Source organism: Pelophylax lessonae, assembly GCF_965119305.1.
Source record: "Pelophylax lessonae genome assembly, chromosome: 9".
Taxonomy (NCBI): Eukaryota; Metazoa; Chordata; class Amphibia; order Anura; family Ranidae; genus Pelophylax; species Pelophylax lessonae.
In genome coordinates, this window is record NC_138776.1 from 131092452 (window position 1) to 131112444 (window position 19993).

A 19993-nucleotide genomic window follows, 5' to 3' on the forward strand; every position below is an offset into this window, starting at 1 on the left:
GAACGGTGGTCTGCCTTGTTTACATAGGCAGACCACCTTTTTGTCATTCTCCTGAACAATTGCGGGTGGCCCAGCTGATTGGCTCCCGCTGTTTCCAATCACAGCGGGAGTGCGACTCTGGCGGCGCACGCCCACCCCCTAGAGCCCATCTACAAAATCAAGTACAGGTACGGGATTGTGCACTTAGGGCCGCCCTGGCACAGTAAATGTATGTGGGGCGGTCCTTAAGTGTTTTGAAACATTGCCTTTGCCCGGTCTGAAGTTACTCAAGGGGTGTAAAGCAAGTAACCGGCACATATGGGTCACTAAATATATTAGGGTATGAAGATGATGATACAGGAGTTTATACAGTGTAAAGATACAGTGCTTACATGATCTCAATGGGTGGCTGTACAAGGCAGTAAAGTGAATATGCAAACTATATGACTTCTGTATGTCCATGTGCATAAAGCTTAAGACCGCATACACACTGGGTTTAAAAAATGCCGCTGTTAGAGGTGTTTGGTGGGTTTTTTTTGGCAGCCTGTAAAAGCACCTCTACATAAGCCCATGTCCATATACACATTGGAGTTTATAGGTGTATTAGAAGAGGAGAGTTTACAGGCTGAAAAAAAACATGAAAAATTGTGTTCAGGTAGGAGCCAAAGAGCTCAAAAAAAAAAAAAAAAATTGAACGTGCCTTATTGCTAGACGCAAATGAGAGATGAGCAGTCCCATAGACGACCAAACACCTAAGGCTTCCTAGGCTTTCTGCACACAGGGTGTCATTTAAGCCACTCTGAATGCAGGAGAAGGCTGCTTATAAAACATGCCTAAAGCAGTTTATTGCACATGTTTAGGTGTGTCAACTGTTCCAGCATTACAGTAATGCATTCCAATGGCCAGAATAAACTAACCCCTTGGAGCCAGTGGGTGCCAACCTCTTATGGGGTTTTACATGCCGGGGACAGGGCGGGTTGAAGGTCATGTGACTGCTGTGATTGGCTGTCACATTATGTGAAATCTCCTGAATGCTCCGTCAGGCGCTGGTAACTGAGTTAGGAGCACACAGAGCGCGCTGTCATTTAGCACAGCACTGTGTGCACTGATGCACGCAAATTTTCTACCTCTCGGTGCCTGAGACCCAGCTGCTGAGAGGTCGCATATTTGTGTGTGGCTGGCACCAAGGAGTTAATATTCTGGCCATTGAATCAATTAACACTCAAATGCTTGACAAACCTAAACACATGTACAATGCACTGCTTTAGGGTCCTTTCACACGGCTGCAAACGGATGGGATGATATGCAGGCACACGGAGCGGATGACACAAATGTCATCCGCTCCGTGAAAAAAAAAAAAAAAAAAAAGTCCCGCAGCGGACTAAAGCAGCGGAGCGGCCGTGTGAAAGAGGCCTTAGGCATGTTTTCTAAGCAGCCTTCTCCTGCTTAAACAGACACCCTGTGTGCATAAGGCCTAGGAAGCCTTGGGTGTGTTGTGAAAACTCCAACTCACCAAAATCTCATACCACGACACTTCTGGTGACTCTCCAGCAGCAATAATTGGAGATTTTGATGAGTAACCTGTTTTCACAGAATAGTGCCAGCATATACACTAAGGTACAGGACCAGTTGCCTGTTTTGACAGAACACCAACTGGTCAAAATCTCCAATTATTGCTGCTGGAGAGTCACCGGAAGTGTCGTGGTTGGAGAATTTGGCGAGTTGGAGTATTCGGCAGAACACCGGTGTTCCGTTAAAAAACCCTACCCGTGAAAATTCCCTACCCTCGTCACTTTCGGTGAGGGTACGTCAGGCATCAGCTGAGCCGCTTCCCAGTGAGCATGCGCGCACAATAAATGATCTCGGCTTCTGTGAAAAAACCCTACCCTCCTTCCCAGTCCTTAAAGCGGCGGCTTACCGTGAAAATACCCTACCCTTGTTCCCCGGAAGGCCCAGAAAAATTACAAAGTGCCTCCTAACGGAAGAAAATGTATTCGTCGAAATGGAATGATAAAAAAAATATATTTAAATATTTTAAATTTTCCTCCATTAGGAGACACTTTTACATTTTCCTCGATCCGCCGGGGAACGAGGGTAGGGTATTTTCATGGGAAGCCAACATAATTTGCCAACCCAACGCTTTAAGCACTGAGAACGAGGGTAGGATTATTTCACGGGAAGCCGTTGTAACGTTAAAAAAAACCCCTACCCTGTGAAAATTCCCTACCCTGGTCACTTCCGGTGTGAGCCGATCATTTACTGCCTGAGCATGCGCACTTGGAAGCGGCTCAGCTGATGCATGACGTACGTGCACAGGAAGTGAGGAGGGTAGGGAATTTTAACGTAACGGGTCATACAAACTATAAGATTTTCTGAAGACTTTTTCCTTTAGACTTACCAAAACCATATAATATGAGGTCAAACCTAAACACTTTCAATTTGTATGCAATCTGGCAGGCCCTTGCACTACATAGAAAAGGTAAATCTGAAGGAAATCTAACCACAAAAGTTGGATAGTGTGTATCCAGCTTTACACCGATAGGACTGCTCATCTCTCATTTGCAGCTGCTACTAGCCCTATAGCAGGCACAGACACAAGGAAGGAACTCTTAACCACCCTGGAACGCAAGCAGGTCTTCCCAGAATCCCCCACGGCCGGAAGCTGGTCTGACTTCCGTGTAGACGTATCATGTGACAGCGGTGCGTAGGAGGGACGTTCCTGTCAGACCCCCGGATTGGGGAGCTCCTTGTTCAGCGGTGGTTCCCCGCCCACCACCACGGAGCGCTTTACCGGTAGCAGGCGGTGGCGGCCCCTGCAGCGCTCCCGGGGGCCAGCCTGGAAGCAGCTCGTGTAGGCAAATGGTGGGGCCGGAGGATGGCGGCGGTCCTGTATTCCAGCGCTGCGGGGAGGACCTGACCGAGGAGGGGGAAGAAGGAGAAGAGGAGGAGGAGGCCGGGGACGGCAGAGACATTCTGCAGCTCTATATGACCGGAATGAGGCTCACTAACGGCGACGTGGGCGGCTACCTCCCCCCCGGGGGCTCAGAGCTCCGGCTACCCAATGGAGGGGTGAGCGAGAGGCCGCCGTGCTCCTGTCACCGACAGTGCTGCACCTCAGACAGCCACCCTCTGGACGGCTCTTCCCCGCCCGGCGCCCCCGCTCCTCCTCCGCCACCGGACAGCTCGTCCAGCTCCGACTCTTCCCCACTCAGCGCACACACAGTGGCCGGATACTTCGTCTCCGCTGAGGCCGATCGGTTCCGCTTCCTCGATGTCACCCGAAGCTCCCGCAACACGTTCGAGGTGAGCCGGCGGCAGAGCGCCCCTGACCACCTGGATGACTGCCTCAGCCTGCCGGAGGGGGGCCCAGGGACCCAGGAGCAAGACGGGGAGCGGCCCTGGAGGATGGGGATCGCAGACTTCTTCACCAGGTGAGCTCCGCCCCTCCACTGACATCTCCATGGTGACAGGAGCACGAGGGAGGGGCCAGGTGTGTGCATTGCAGGACAGTGTGGGACTGCCATGTCCATACAGGTGGTGTGATGTGTACAGGCCTGCTCCACTCCACAGGCTCCCTATATGTAGGGATCAGGGGAACTCTGCTGTCTGTACATGCTAAATCTGCTTAGTGATAGCAAATTGCTTGTAGGCATACATAGCATGATCATTGACCTCCTTCTACCATCCTTTATTCCTTACAGAGCAATCAAAAGTTACGTTGAGATGTATTGTTATGGGCGGTAAAAAATGCACGGTTGAGCCATCTCTTTAGCCCCCCTTCAACAGTTCACCTTTTACCATAAAAACTGCCTGTGCTGGTAAGGGCCCTTTCACACGGGCGCTCCGTATGTCCGCAAATCATCCTATTTTTTTGCGGATGATTTGCGGACATAATGTAAGTCTATGGCATTGCGGATGTCAGCGGAATACCATCCGCTGACATCCGATTTTCCTCCTGTCAGTTCTGTTCCGTTTTTTGGAACTGAAAAAATCCTATTTTTGTTCCGTTCAAAAAACGGAAAGGAAGGAAAATTGGATGTCAGCGGTGTCATCCGCTGACATCCGCAATCCCCCATAGACTTACATTAGGTCCGCATATCATCCGCAAACGGATGGGATGATATGCGGACCTACAGAGCGGATGACAGAAATGTCATCCGCTCCGTGAAAAAAAAAAAAAAAAAAAAGTCCCGCAGCGGACCTTTCACACGGAAAGCCCGTGTGAAAGAGCCCTAACAGGCCTCTGTAAATAAAAACAATAGGGTTGATTTACTAATGCTGGAGAGTGCAAAATCTAGTGCAGCTTTGCATAGAAACCAAACAGCTTCCATGTTTTTATTTTATTTTTTTGCCAAAGCTTAAAGAGGTTGTAAACCCTCTCTTGGTAGTTATACCTATAGGTAAGGCTTACCTATAGGTACTGTAAATATTTCCTAAACTTGCACTGTTTAGGAGATATTCACTTTTAAAGCAGCTGATTACATCATAGGCGCATGCACTCTGAAGGAACTGCCACCCTTCAGATCCCTGTGCCGTAAACGGCGGCTCCTGCGTGCATGCACAGGAGTGATGTAATCGCGCCTCTGGCCAATCAGTTGGCCGGAGGACACGAACCAGGACGCCTGAACATGTCGGCCGTCCTGTCACTGTGCGGACGGGACTGCGGGGGCTTCGTTCTAAGGTATTTCATAATTAGCTGGTATGCGATGCATACTAGCTCATTATGCCTTTGTCTCACAGGTTTTTTTTTTCTCATTTTTTTTTTTTGTGCATGGTTTACTTCCTTTTTAACCACTTGCCGACTGCCGCACGACTATTTACGTCGGCAGTCAGCCCCTCACAGGCAGAGCAACGTAGTACTACGTCGCTAGCCTGTGAGGGTCTAGGGAGCGAGCGTGCGCCCCCAGAGGCCCTCACGGACCCCCCCACGCGTGTGACCGGCGGACCCGATGTCCGCCGGTCACTCGGCGATCGTCGGTGCAGAGGGAGAAAGGCAGGCGGCTGATGTAAACAAGCCACCTGTCATTCTCCCCGGTGTAGGAATAGTGATCATACAGTTCTACTATGTGGGACCGTTGATCACTGTTCCTACACCTCAAGCCACAGCCAATCACAGTTAGAATCACGCCCCTAGGGACACACACAACCCCTCCCTCTCAAAAAAGTTAACCCCTTCACTGGCAGCGTAATTTTACAGTAACAGTGCATATGTATAGCACTGATAACTGTAGAAATGTCACTGGTAACCCCAAAAGTTTCAAAAATTTCAGTCAAGGGTCCGATCTGTCTGCCGCAATGTCGCAGTACCGCAAAAAAATCACAGATTGCTGCCATTACGCGTTAAAAAAAAAAAAACAACAAAAATGACAAAAATCTTTCCCTTTGTAAACGCAATAACTTTTGCGCAAACCAATCAAAATACGCTTTCTGCGATTTTTTTTTTTTTTTTTTTTTTTTTTTTATACCAAACATATGTAGCATAAAACAAATTGGCCGAAAATGTTAAATTTTGATTTTTACATTTTTTGGGGGGGGGGGGGAATTTCATATAAAAAAAATGTGAAAAATATTGTTATTTTTGCAAAATTGACGCTCTTTTTTTTTTTTTTTTTTTTGTTTATAGCGCATGAACAAAAAATCGCACAGGTGATCAAATACCACCAAAAGAAAGCTCTGTTTGTGGGGAAAAAAGGACATCAATTTCATTTGGGTACAGCGTCGCACGACCGCGCAATTGTCCGTTAGTCACGCAGTGCCGAATCGCAAAATAGGCCCTGATCAGAAAGGGGGTAAAATCTTCCGGGGCTTAAGTGGTTAAAGGATAAGTTAACCTCTAGTAACATGTTACATATTACACCCATATTCATGTTGTTGCATAGTGATGTAACAGAGGTCTGTGAATACTACAGATACTGACCGCTTTTGCAGCTTTTGGCTTGTAGTTCTCAATGAACTACCCGGGTGCTGTTGAGCAATGTGGAAGTTTGTCTCTTCCTGTCAGCGTGTGTCTGCCTGTCTGTATGATGTACGAGCAGACAGATACAAGGACAAGTCTGTAGGAACCCTGCATGATCGCTGGTGCAATGCTTTCCAGGCTCCTACCAAAAAAAAAGTCAATGTAATTTTACCTGCAAAAAAATGTGCTTTTATTTTAAAGTGACCTTACCTTTTTAATTGAACAAAAAGCTGTTTGGCTACTATGTACAACTGCGCAAGATTCTGCACTCTCCAGTTTTTGCAAATCAACCCCATGCTGTCCAGCTACTCTTGCTATAGGTGTAGGCCATTTATGTACCTCATGAAGCCTAATTGGAAAACTCCTAGGACGTTGCTAAGCAAGGCCCAGCCTACTATTCACCTTCACTAATGCTAACCTCAGAGCTACTTCTCCAGGGGAGAGCGCGAGAGAGAATATGTGAGGTGTTTTAAATCAGAGAACGAGCTCACTCCTGTGAAGGTCTGCAGTAATAGTTGGGCCTTTCTTAGAAACATGCTAGGAGTTTTTTCAGTCAGGCTTCATGAGGTATGTAACTGGCTTACACCTATAGCAAAGGCATTATTACATTTTATTCAAAGCTGCAGTTTGTTTTTAGTAGCAGATACCCCTTATCTGCATGGGCAGTTTTTGTTAAAGGTGAATTATGCCTTTTCACCTGCAAATGGCAGTTGATGGGGGTGATTACCTGCTACGGTTGCAATGCGCTCCTTTGCACCTGCAGCAAAAACTATCCCACATGTTGCAGTTGGCAAGCCCACCGAGTGCCAAGCAAGCAATGTAGATGCCCCACAACTGTTTGTCAGTAGAAATGGGGTTAAAACTTGCGATGAGACATCACATTGCCTCCTCACTGCCTGTCAATAACCTCTGAAAAGAAATTTGAACATGGATGGCTCTTCAGAGGAGCAGTGAATTTTGACACATCTAAATTTATCCTAGAACCCCTGTTCACACTTATGTTACCTGGGAACCTGTGCAATATCATTGCATTGTCATGCATTGCAGAACGTGTATATCTTCCAGCAGGTGCAATCTCATTCATTCTTAATGACAAACCAGAGCTAGATTGTACCATAACACACTGTTTTCCTGGAAAGTGTCAGATTTTCTTCCTCCTTAGTTGACCAGGTTTACATCATCACAATTTGATGGTATGATTCTTCACAGAATTAGAATATATGATCTCACCTACAGTACATATATTGTCATCGACCAATTGCAAGCAAAGCTGATCCATTTGATGTCAATTTTTCTGATCGGTCTGGATGGAAAATCCAGCCATAGGAAAGTAGATGATTCCATATGATCATCAAATGGTGCATCGATAAATCTTTCAAATGTATTTCCAGCCCAACTGTAAGGCCCGTTTAACACTAATGGACCAATGGGGTCAGCCTGTCGTTTTTTTAGGGAGACCCAATTGGGCCATCCACTGCTCTTTATGGAGCTGCGGTTGTCAGTGGACATATGTTCACTTACCCCCGCCGGCATCCGATCTGATCCTGTCTGCTAAAAACAGACAGATGAGGATTGGGTTTTCCATCTGCCCAGCAGATTGAATGACCATTGGATGGAAAGGGACAGGCAGTTTGTTTCCATGCAACCTCCTCATAGAGGAAAGCGGTCCGTGTCCGCTCTGCATAGCGGAGTGCACGCAGACCTGTCATCAGCCTGCTCAGTGGGGATCAGTGGAGATATTCCCACTGAACCTGTCTGAAAGGGACCTAAATCTTTCAACTTTATGTTCTATTTTAAAAATTGTTCTGTGTATGGCCACCATTACACATGCCTCATGTGTGAAGTCGAACAATAAGTAAAAAAAAAACCTGATGTATAATGCAGTACATTTAACCACTTAAGCCCCGGAAGATTTTACCCCCATTCCGACCAGGGGGTATTTTGCGATTCGGCACTGCGTGAATTTAACGCACAATTGCGCGGTCGTGCGACGCTGTACCTAAACGAATTTGACGTCCTTTTTTTCCCACAAACAGAGCTTTCTTTTGGTGGTATTTGATCACCTGTGCGATTTTTTGATCACGCGCTATAAACAAAAAAAGAGCGTCAATTTTGCAAAAATAGCAATATTTTTCACATTTTTTTATATGAAATTCCCCCAAAAAAAATGTAAAAATCAAAATTTTTAAAAATTTTCGGCCAATTTATTTTATGCTACCTATGTTTGGTAAAAAAAATCGCAAAAAGCGTATTTTGATTGGTTTGCGCAAAAGTTATCGCGTTTACTAACAAAGGGAAAGATTTTTGTCATTTTTGTTGTTTTTTTTTTTAACGCGTAATGGCGGCGATCTGCGATTTTTTTTGCGGTACTGCGACATTGCGGCGGACAGATCGGACCCTTGACTGACATTTTTGACACTTTTGGGGTTACCAGTGACATTTCTACAGTAATCAGTGCTATACATATGCACTGTTACTGTAAAAATACACTGGTAGTGAAGGGGTTAACTTTATTTGGAAGGGAGGGGCTGTGTGTGTCCCTAGGGGCGTGGTTTCTACTGTGATTGGCTGTGGCTCTAGCTGTAAGGACACTGATCAACGGATCTACATACCAGATCCGTTTTATCAGTGTCTTTGCAGCGAGGAGAATGACAGGCAGTTTGTTTACACAAGCTGCCTGACATTCTCCCTCTCCCCCGCCGATCGCCGAGTGACCGGCGGACATCGGGTCCGCTGGTCACACGCGCGGGGGGGTCCGTGACCACGCGGGAGCGGGAGCGCGCCCCGGGGGGCGCGCGCTCGCTCCCTAGACCCTCACAAGCAAGCAACGTAGCCCTACGTTAGTTTGCCTGTGAGGGGCTGACCGCCGACGTAGATAGTCGTGCGGCGGTCGGCAAGTGGTTAAAGGATCGAAAAATCCCAGGTGCCAGGTCGCCTGGTGTCTTGGCTTTTGTCAGCCGTCCGCTTCCCACTTGCCGACTGCGCTATAGTCGAAAAACGGCTACAGCATGGTCGTTCAGTTCTGGAATGGTATCTATTGATGTCCTTCCAGAATCCCTACCGACAGCTGATGGCAGATCGTGTTAAAGGGCCAATCACAGTGGCTCTTTATCAGCTGTGTTAAATCCCAGTTGTTCACATGTAAACAGATGCTGGTAATCAGCATTTCCTTTCCTCGGCACTGACACAGCACGAGGAAAGGAAAGGCAATACCCGACTATCCTGTGATAGGGGACATTTAAGGCTCATACACACTATAAGAAAATCGGGCGAACATTTTCGTCCAAAGAATGTTCGTACAATTTTCGTATAGTGTGTAAAGAACTTTCTACAGCCGATTCTGAATTTTCGTACGAAAATTCTCGAAGGGACAAACTCCAAAATTTTATTTGTACGGGAATAAACTAACGATTTTTGTTTTAATGTGTACCGTTTTCGTCATTTAGTAGAAGAAAAATCAGAAAATAAAGACTGCGCATGATCAGAAAGAATAAACAACAAAAAAAAAAAGCCTTTGTCGTATGAGAATTTTTGTACAAATTTTTGTTCATTGGTTCCGATTTGCTGTGAAACAACGAGGAAAATCGGACGATCGTTCGCCTGATTTTCTTATAGTGTGTGCCCCCCTTAAGTGATCATCAGGACACTCCTTATTACTGCAGCCCCATTAGTGCCAATCAGTGTCTATCAGTGCCCATCAGTGCTGCCTCATCAGTGAAGAAGAAAAATTACTTATTTGCAAAGTTTTACAACCAAAATAAAGACAGGTTTTGTTTTATTTATTTATTTTTAATTTCCGGACTTTTTTTTTCATTTATTTAGCAAAAAATAAAAACCCAGTGGTGATTTCGCCCCGGTTCACACTTCTGCGAGTGCCGGGTTCGCATGTAATGTCGGAGCGCACTGCTCCGACATTACATGCGATCGGCTGTGCGGTGCGAGTTTAGCCATACAGTTTGTATGGCTAAACTCGCATCGCACCCGGAGCAAACACGCACAGGAGGCATTTTTGCAGCCGCATCAGGATCGGATCGCATAGCGGTTCACACTTGTGCGATCTGCTCCTGTGCGAACTGCACGATCGCACTGCGATATGCGATCAAACTGGGGGTGTCGTTAAGATTACATTGACACCCCCAGCGTATCGCATATGGCAGTGTGAACTGCCGGGGGTGCGTGTGCGATGCGGGAACAGGCTGCGAATTCGCAGCCTTCCCGCATCGCATAAATGTGAACCGAGCCTAAAAACCACAAAAAGAAAGCTCTATTTGTCTGGATAAAAAATGATACAAAATGCATATGGGTACAGTATTGCATGACTGCGTAAATGTCTTTCACAGTGTGACAGTCCTGAAAACTGGCCTGGGCAGGAAAGGGGTTAAAGTGCCCAGTAGGCAAGTGGTTAAAAAAAAAAAAAATGGCTTCTAACTTTTTTAGCTGGCTCCTAGATTTAAAGTAGTTTTGTCAAGTCCTGACTTTCAACGCTTGTAAATGACAGTTAGGTGCTTGTCAGCTTTTTCTAAATAGTCACAGTAAACCCTGGGCCTGTGTCGGTCATTGCTGGTATTCTTGAGATAAAATATAACCTGTTGATCCTGCCAGCAATTCTGTATCTTTGTAACTTCTTGTACCCTGAACTAAAATTTCAAACAATATTTATTGGCCTTTCCAGTTTTCTTCTGTGGTCTGCAGATTAGCCTCCTATGCTATTAAAGGGATTGTAAAGGCAGAAGATTTTTTTAGCTTAACCACTTGCCGACCGCCGCACGACTGTTTACTGCGGTGGTCAGCCCCTCACAGGCAGAGCGACGTAGGTCTACGTCGCTCTGCCTGTGAGGCTTCTAGGGAGCGCGCGCTCGCCGCCAGAGTGCCCGGCGGACCCGATCGTCCGTGACACCGAAAGAAAGGCAGGCGGCTGATGTAAACAAAGCCGCCTGTCATTCTTCCCTGTGTAAGAATGGAGATCAGACGGTTCTACTGTGTAGGACCGTTGATCTCTGTTCTTACACCAGTAGCCACGTCCAATCACAACACAGTTAACCCCTTCACTGCAAGTGTCATTTTTACAGTAACAGTGCATATGTATAGCACTGATTACTGTAGTAATGTCACTGGTAACCCCAAAAGTGTCAAAAATGTCAGTCAAGGGTCCGATCTGTCCGCTGCAATGTCGCAGTACCGCAAAAAAATCGCAGATCGCCGCCATTACTCGTTAAAAAAAAAAAAAATGACAAAAATCTTTCCCTTTGTTAGTAAACGCAATAACTTTTGCGCAAACCAATCAAAATACGCTTTTTGCGTTTTTTTTTTTTTTTACCAAACATATGTAGCATAAAACAAATTGGCCGAAAATGTTAAAAAATTTTGATTTTTACATTTTTTTTTTGGGAATTTCATATAAAAAAAAAAATGTGAAAAATATTGTTATTTTTGCAAAATTGACGCTCTTTTTTTTGTTTACAGCGCATGATCAAAAAATCGCACAGGTGATCAAATACCACCAAAAGAAAGCTCTGTTTGTGGGGAAAAAAAGGTCAATTTAGTTTAGGTACAGCATCGCACGACCGTGCAATTGTCCATTAAAATCACGCAGTGCCGAATCGTAAAATAGGCCCTGGTCAGGAAGGGGGTAAAATCTTCCGGGGCTTAAGTGGTTAATACATTCTATGCATTAAGATAAAAAAAACCTTCTGTGCGCAGCAGCCCCCCCTAATCCTTACCTGAGCCCATCTTTATCCAGCAATGTTGCAGGAGTTTCTCGGCTGCCCGGGACTCCCCTCCTCATTGGCTAAGACAGCAGTGCAGCGTGATTGGCTCCTGCTGCTGTCAATCAAAGTCAGTCAACCGAACAGGTGAGAGTGGGGGCTTGGATAATGTTTTCAAGATACGTGTGAAAGATTAATTCCATTTCCTTAGCGCAAAGTAGTGGTCTATGTATGTGTATAGAAAAAGTGCATGAGCTCCTCATGAGACTATTTTTAAGTCACATTTTCCCTCGGGCTGATAAATCTGACAAAGGTTTTTTGTATGTAGTAATAAAATCCTAAAAAAAGTCTTTTTTTTTTTTTTTTTTTTTGCTGTGTGTTTTCCTAATGGTACTGAATAGATAGTTTCCCCTGATAGACATCACAGTACATTATAACAGTCACAGAAGTCAACTTTTGTGTAATTACAAAAATGTATTGTGTTTTCAAAAAGTACAATAAGACTAGAGCTTTAATCTGATACCGAGATTCTTTATTATACAGTACAAAAAACCTGCTGCACTTCCCATTTAAAAAAAAAAAAAAAAAAAAAAAAAGAAGAAAAAAACACCTATCTATCTTATCTTTATCTATCTGAGCTCATGAACACAGACTGAGGTGCAACCTTGTGGCGTCAGATGGATCGAAAACATAATGTCCCAGAGGTGTTCTATTGGAATTCGGTCAGGTGAACATGGGGGCCATTCATTGGTATCAATTCTTTGATTTTCCAGGAATTGGTTGCATACTCTCGCGGCTCGCCACATGAGGCTGGGCATTGTCATGCACCAGGAGGAACCCAGGACCCACTACACCAGTGTAGGGTCTGACAATGGGTCGAAGGACTTCCCACTACCTAATGGCAGTCAGAGTGCCATCGTCTAGCCTGTAGAGGTCTGTGCGTCCCTTCATGGATATGCCTCCCCAGACCGTCACTGACCCACCACCATGCTGAACAATGTTACAGGCAGCATAACGTTCTCCATGGCTTCTCCTGACCCTTTCACGTCTGTCACATGTGCTCAGGGCGAACCTGCTCTCATCTGTGAAAAGCACAGGGCGCCTGTGGCAGACCTGTCAATTCTGGTGTTCCAAGGCAAATGCCAATCAAGCTCCACAGTGCCGGACAGTGAGCACAGGGCCCACTAGAGGACGCGTGGCCCTCAGGCCACCCTCATAAAGTCTGTTTCTGATTATTTGGTCAGAGACATTCACACCAGTGGCCTGTTGGAGGTCATTTTGTAGGGCTCTGGCAGTGCTCATTCTGTTCCTTCTTGCACAAAGGAGCAGATACCGGTCCTGCTGATGGGTCAAGGACCTTCTACGGCCCTGTCCAGCTCTCCTAGAGTAACAGTCTGTCTCCTGGAATCTCCTCCATGCTCTTGAGACTGTGCTGGGGAGACACAACAAACCTTCTGGCAATTGTACCTATTAATGTGCCATTCTGGAGGAGTTGGACTGCTTGTGAAACCTCTATAGGGTCCAGGTATCACCTCATGCGATCAGTGATTTTTAGTAGGACTGCGACATTTCTGCAGACAAATTGGACATCAATCTGACACAGTGACATTATTACAGCGATCAGTGCTAAAAAAAATGCACTGTCACTGCACTAATGACACTGGCAGGGAAGGGGGTTAACATCAGGGGCAATCAAAGGGTTAAGTGTGGCCCTAGGGGGTGCTTGCTAACTGTGTGGGGTTGGACTCACTCGATGAGCACAAAGATCCGTGTTTTGCTTAGCAGGAACACAAGATCACTGTATTGATCCCTAACAGAACGGCGATCTGCCTTGTTTACATAGGCAGATCGCAGTTCTTCCTCTCTCTCTATTTGTGCTCCCGAATGGGCCTCGTAAAGGGTTGTCAGCTTCCTCTGCGACCATTTCTAGATGGATCAGGCAGACAGCGATTCAGGTCTATTCCATCAAGGGTCCGGTTCCTCCTTTCCCTCTTAAGGCGCACTCTACTAGGGCGCTTAGTGTCTCCTGGGCCTTCCGTCCTCAGATGCAGATTTGCAAGGAGGCCATCTGGTAGTTGGTGCACACTGTTTGGTTGCAAGGTTTTGCAGGCTGCTGTTGAGAGGACCTCATCCTCTTTGAGGGTGTATTGTTTTTTCAGGTGGGCTCCAGTTCTGTTGTCTGTCCGCCGGGAACCTGCTGATCATTAAGCAGAGAGCCAGAATGGAAATCTGCCTATTTTGTAAGCAAGGCAGATCGCCATTCTGTCAGTACAGAAGGCATGGATCCTGTGTTACCTGCTGAAGAAAAGCATCCCCCTAGACAGACCATTAGACCCAAGCTGTCTGGAGCAGCCATAGCTAAGTAAGTATGGAGCTGTCTAAAATTGATGTCGGTACCCCTCCCTGGCATAAAACCCGACTGGTCTGGGTGAAGCAGAGCAGTGATGACCAAAATGCCGACATACTGAAGCAGAGCATGAGCCCCTCTGGGCCACAGGGCAGTATTCCAATATAACGACCCCAAACACACCTCCAAGACGACCACTGCCTTGCTAAAAAAAAAAGCTGAGGGGTAAAGGTGATGGGACTGGCCAAGCATGTCTCCAGACCTAAACCCTATTGAGCATTTATGGGACACCCTCAAATGGAAGGTAGGGGAGCGCAAGGTCTCTAACATCCACCAGCTCCGTGATGTCGTCATGGAGGAGTGGAAGAGGACTCCAGTGGTACTCTGAAGCTCTGGTGAACTCCATGCCCAAGAGGCTTAATGCAGTGCTAGAAAATAATGGTGGCCACACAAAATATTGACACTTTGGGCCCAGTTTAGGCATTTAGACATTTTAACTTTTGTTGCCCGCGGTTAAGACATCAATGGCTGTTTGAGTTATTTTGAGGGGACTGCAAATTTACACTGTTATACAAGCTGTACACTCACTACTTTACATTGTAGCAAAGTGTCATTTCTTCAGTGTTGTCACATGAAAAGATGTAATAAAATATTTATGTGAGGGGAATACCTTTTTAGGGCTCTTTCACACGGGCGGTCCGATCAGATCCGCCTGTCAGTTTTTTTAGGCAGATTTGATCGGATGCCCCATTCAGCCCTATGGAGCAGCGGATGTCAGCGGTGACATGTCCGCTGCCATCTGCATCCGATCCTGTCCGTGAAATCCGGACGGAATGGAAACCCTATTTTCCATCCGTCCTGGGGAGCGGATGAGAGCCGGCAGGCGGTCCTCTCTCATCCGATTCCCCATAGAGAGCAGCGGGGGCTGTGACACCTCCCTCTCCGCACTGCAAGAGGAGACGGAGCTGTCATCCGCCGGCTCCTACGGAGGCGGACCGTGTGAAAGAGCCCTTACTGGCAGGGGAGATGCAGAGACTCCTAGCTAAAGATTTGGGAGGTGGGACTGACCCAGGCTTTTCAGTTTGGTATTCTTAGGACACTGCCTTGGTGGATGGTTCAAACCAGGAATCCGACCCAGGTCCACCCACTACAGTGAGCAAAAAGGAAATTCATCACTGCTTATTGGAGGAAGAACTACAAGTGGGCTGTGACAAGATCAGTGGCTGGGGGAATACAAGGCATAGCAGCCAGTGGTCTTACAAAGGGAAAACCACTGGGAATTAACAGTTTGATTTAAAAATAAACCGGCTATTTCAGAGCAACTACTGAGTCAGCTAGAAGATGAATGACGTATTCAGTGAAGATAGGAAAGCAGCAATAATGACATGTAAAAATGTTTTAGACAGGAGTTCTCTTTTAATTGCTAATCGGGAGTCAATTTCCTCCCTTTACCTAGATTACTTGAAGGGAGCACCAGCTGGTTGTCCTTTTCCTTCTGAAGCAGATAACTTGTCATCCTGTGCAAGTGCAAATCCCAACATATATTGGCATTCCACATTTAGTTTTTTTGCATACAGTACTTGTTTTTTAATTTTATTTTTGTGAATAACTTGTTTCCTAGACATCTATTCAGTGTTCTGAAACAGTAGGATTAAATGGAATTTTAATGTAAGGATGTCAAAATGGCCTGCCGGCTTTATGTGACAATTGTGTTTTATCTGCAAGTAACATTCTGTCTTTGTTTTTTGTTTTTTTTTTTTCAAGCTGTACCAGCCACAGCCATCTATTGCCTAGTTTGTGTTTTTTTTTCTTTTTTTTTTTCTCTCCAGCTGAGCCGGCCTCTGTGATAAGAGCCTTGATGACCATAGCGGTAACCAGTTTTTTAAACCTTATCTTTGTTCAGTGTAAGCTATTCACTCTTTTCAAGTGTGACGTATTTAGTAAAGGTCCACATAATGATGCAGGAACAATCTTCATTTTTAGAAATGAGGTTTTCTTGCTTGATATAAACTGTCCTTGTTTGGGTTTTGAGAGAATTCTTTAAGAAACATCTTTTTGTTGAACCGTTTTCTGTTTGTATATTGTAGCATTTTATTGTAGCATTTTATTTTGATTTATATTTGTATCAAGAAAGTTGATTTGCTTTCAAAGTTACAGTTCTTGCTTGCTATCCAGAAAGTCAAGGTTTGTAGAACTAATGATGTGCACGGGCATTTCAAGGGTGCCCTCGGCACTGTACTTTCAGATCTTTGACCTTATGTGAACTGAACTGAACTGACCTGACCTGAACTTCATGAAGTTGTAGCTGTAGTGTAGATGGGAACCTAGCTCAGGGCAGCTTCTAATCTGCAAGGAATGTGAATGAATGCTTAGAGACTCAAAGGGAAGGATGCTTATAGATGGACAGATAATAGAGAGATCTTTGCTCATCCTCGATCACACCAGTACCTGTTGCTATGTTATTTGGCCAGTAAACAAAAGCAACCCATGTGTCATGTAGCTCAGAAGGAGAGATTACTACAGGGGCTTGAGTAACAATATTGTGTTTGATGCATTATTAACTATTTTTTATATTAATATTCATTCATTAATTCCTATTTGAATTCTCCTTCTCCCAGAGCATATTCAGTTGTTCCAAACATTCACAGGCTACTGCTTCAAGTCTGCTTCATTCACAATCTATTGAATACAAATAAATGCAGTGACCTAGAATGGTGGATTCTCATATTTGGATAAGTGACAGGTGGCGAGACATTTACCCATCTTCACTCGCACCAGAACCTCTAGGTATGCGTGTTAGGATTCGGCCAGTGGAAAGTAGCAGCATATACATTAGGTATAGAGAAAAATCAACCCCTTTAAAATCACATTTTGTTGCTTTGCAGCCTGAAATGAAGACATGTTAGGGAAAAAAAAAATCAAAAACCCTATCACTTAGTTAGAAAAAGGATCACTCCCTTCTAAAAATGACTTGTAAACTCAATCAGGTTTAGCTAATCACCTTCTCAGTGGCACACAAAGCCATTTACATTTTGCCCAATATTACCTGTGATCATTTCGATTAGCTCAGCATGAAAGGAGCATTTCAGTTCCTGGTAGTGCAACTGAATCAAACAACTAAAACCAATGGCCACTACTCCATACTTCTATTACTCGACCTTTCCGTGACCTTTGATACTGTTGACCACCCGCTCCTTCTTAATAAACTCTGTTCCCTTGGCCTCCAAGATTCTTCTCTATCTTGGTTCTCCTCCTAGCTATCACAGCGCTCCTTCAGTGTCCCCCATTGCCCCTTTCTGTGGGGGTTCCCCAAGGCTCTGTTCTTGGACCCCTCCTCTTCTCTATCTACACCGCCTCCCTTGATCACTTGATAACCGCCCACGGCTTCCAATACCATCTATACGCCGATGACACTCAAATCTATCTGTCTACTCCTCACTTCAGTCCTTCAGTCTCCTCTCGCATTGCTAACTTACTTACTGACCTATCAACATGGATGTCGCACCAATTCCTCAAACTAAATCTCTCTAAAACTGAGCTGGTAATATTCCCTCCCGCCCGTGCCCCCCTCCATGACTTTTCTATCAAAATTAGTTATGCAACCATCCCTCCCCTCATGCCAGGGTACTAGGTGTAATTCTGGACTCTGACCTGTCCTTTCAGCCCCAAATCTAATCATTGTCAAAAGTTTGTAGCCTTCACCTCCGCAACATCTCTAAAATTCGCCCCTTTTTAACAACTGAAACCACCAAAGCTACTCATTCACTCCCTAGTTATTTCTCGCCTCGACTATTGCAACTCCCTTCTCATAGGCCTACCACTTCATAGGCTATCCCCTCTTCAGTCTATCATGAACGCTGCTGCCAGGCTTATCCACCTTACCAACCGCTCAGCGTCTGCCACCCCTCTCTGCCAATCCCTACACTAGCTCCCGATTGCCCAGCGAAATAAATTCAAAATACTAACCAGAACATACAAAGCCATTCACAACTCTGCCCCGAGCTTCATCACCAATCTTGTCTCCAAATATCACCCAAATCTTCCTCTCCGCTCCTCTCAAGACCTCCTACTCTCAAGCTCCCTTGTCTCCTCCTCTCATGCTCGTCTCCAGGGCCTCTCCCATCCTCTGGAAACGCTCTACCTCAACCTGTACGGCTATCTCCTACTCTAGCTGCTTTCAGGCGATCCCTGAAAACTCATCTCTTCAGGGAAGCCTATCACACCGCCAACTAATCTGCCATCAGCTCATTCCCTACTCTTACCTCTTGTAACACTTGCCCCACCCCATTAGATTGTAAGCTCTTCTGAGCAGGGCCCTCTAAATCCTCTTGTATTTTATTGTATATGTACTGTCTCCCTCTAAATTCTAATATTGTAAAGCGCTGTGTAAATTGCTGGCGCTATAGAAATCCTTATTCATAATAATAATAATAATTATAAGTGGCAAGGCACTGCCAAAAGATCTCCGGGATAAGGTTGTGGACAGACCTAAGTCAGGATATGGATACAAAAACATTTCAAAGGCTTTATCAATGCCTAGAAGCACAGTGAAGTTCTATTACTAAGTGGAAGTTATTTAGTACAACACAGACTCTCCCTGGATCAGGATGTCGCTCCAAACTGGATGAAAGCGCCAGGAGGAAACTGGTCAGAGAGGCTACCAAGAGACCTACAGAAACTCTGAAGCAGTTTCAGGAATTTATGACAGAGTGGTCATTGTGTGCATGTGACAACTATCACAAATTTTCAGAAAATGCGGCTTGTATGTGAGCGTTGCAAGAAAAAGCCACTCCTCAAAGTCCACATGTGGCACCTTGAAGATTCTGAGGCCACATGGAAAAAGTTGTATGGTCAAATAGGACTAAAATGTAGTTATTCCACTCCAATCCAAATGACATGTCTGGCAGAAATCCATCCAAATAACGTCATTCCTACAGTAAAACATGGAGGTGTTTCTCTGCAGCAGGGACTGGAGCACTTGTCAGGATAGAATTAAAGATTGAGGTGGCAAAATATCGTCCACTTGTTGAGGAAAATCTGCTGCCCTCTTCCAGAAAGGGGTCAACAGGAAGGTGGTTTACCTTCCAACATGACAAATGACCCAAAGCACACAGCATAAAAGGCCACACAGTGCTTGAAGGAGAAGAGGTGAATGTCCTTGCATGGCTTCGTCAGAGCCAAGACTTAAACCCCATTGAAAATCTGTGGAATTGCTTGAAGACTATAATCCACAAATGGTCACCATCAAATTTAACTGAACTTGAGCAGCTCTGCAAAGAGTGGGCAAATATTGCTAAGTCTAGATGTGCAAAGTTAGTAGAGACAAATCCCAACAAACTAAAGGCTGTAATTTAAAGCAAAATGTGGTTCAACAAAATATGGACACAAGGGGGGTGATCCTTTTTTGCAACTCAGTGATTCAGTTTTTGAATTTTGATAGTAAATACAGCTGGATAAAACAAAAACGGTGTCTGTCTTCATTTCAGGCTGCAAAGAAACATAATGGGAATATTTTAGAGGGGTGATTATTTTCTATACCCACTGTATATAACGTTCCTGAGAATTATTTCTGATGCTAAAGTTGGTAACGTGATCTCCATGGCACTTAGAAGGTTTACCTTGCAATGTGGCTAATATGTACCATATTTTTTGTTCCATATATATTAGAGCTGCACGATTCTGGCTAAAATGAGAATCACGATTTTTTTGCTTAGAATAAAGATCACGATTCTATCACGATTCTCTCACGATTCTCGGCGCAACATCATCTTTTACATTATATAAAAAAAACAATTGGGCTAACTTGCGTCAAAAAACTGCGTTTGAAAGACTTCTGCACAAATACCGTGTGACATAAAAGATTGCAATGATCGCCATTTTATTCTCTAGTCTCTGCTAAAAAAATATATATAATGTTTGGGGGTTCTATGCAATTTTCTAGCAAAAAATACTTTAAGAGGTTAAACTGCTCTCCCTTAGCCCCGGTTCACACTTATGCGAGTGTGG

General features: G+C 45.0%; 1 protein-coding gene across 2 annotated transcripts in view; it reads left to right on the forward strand.

Moving 5' to 3' along the window:
* The first annotated feature begins 2607 nt into the window (after positions 1–2607).
* The window catches only part of TBC1D12 (TBC1 domain family member 12), a 287846-nt gene continuing 270460 nt past the window's right edge, over positions 2608–19993 (forward strand). For both annotated transcript variants that reach the window (XM_082267521.1, XM_082267522.1), the window contains exon 1: positions 2608–3410. In XM_082267521.1, the coding sequence (XP_082123647.1) occupies positions 2839–3410 (572 nt within the window). In that variant the 5' untranslated portion in view covers positions 2608–2838. The remainder of the gene's footprint in view (positions 3411–19993) is intronic.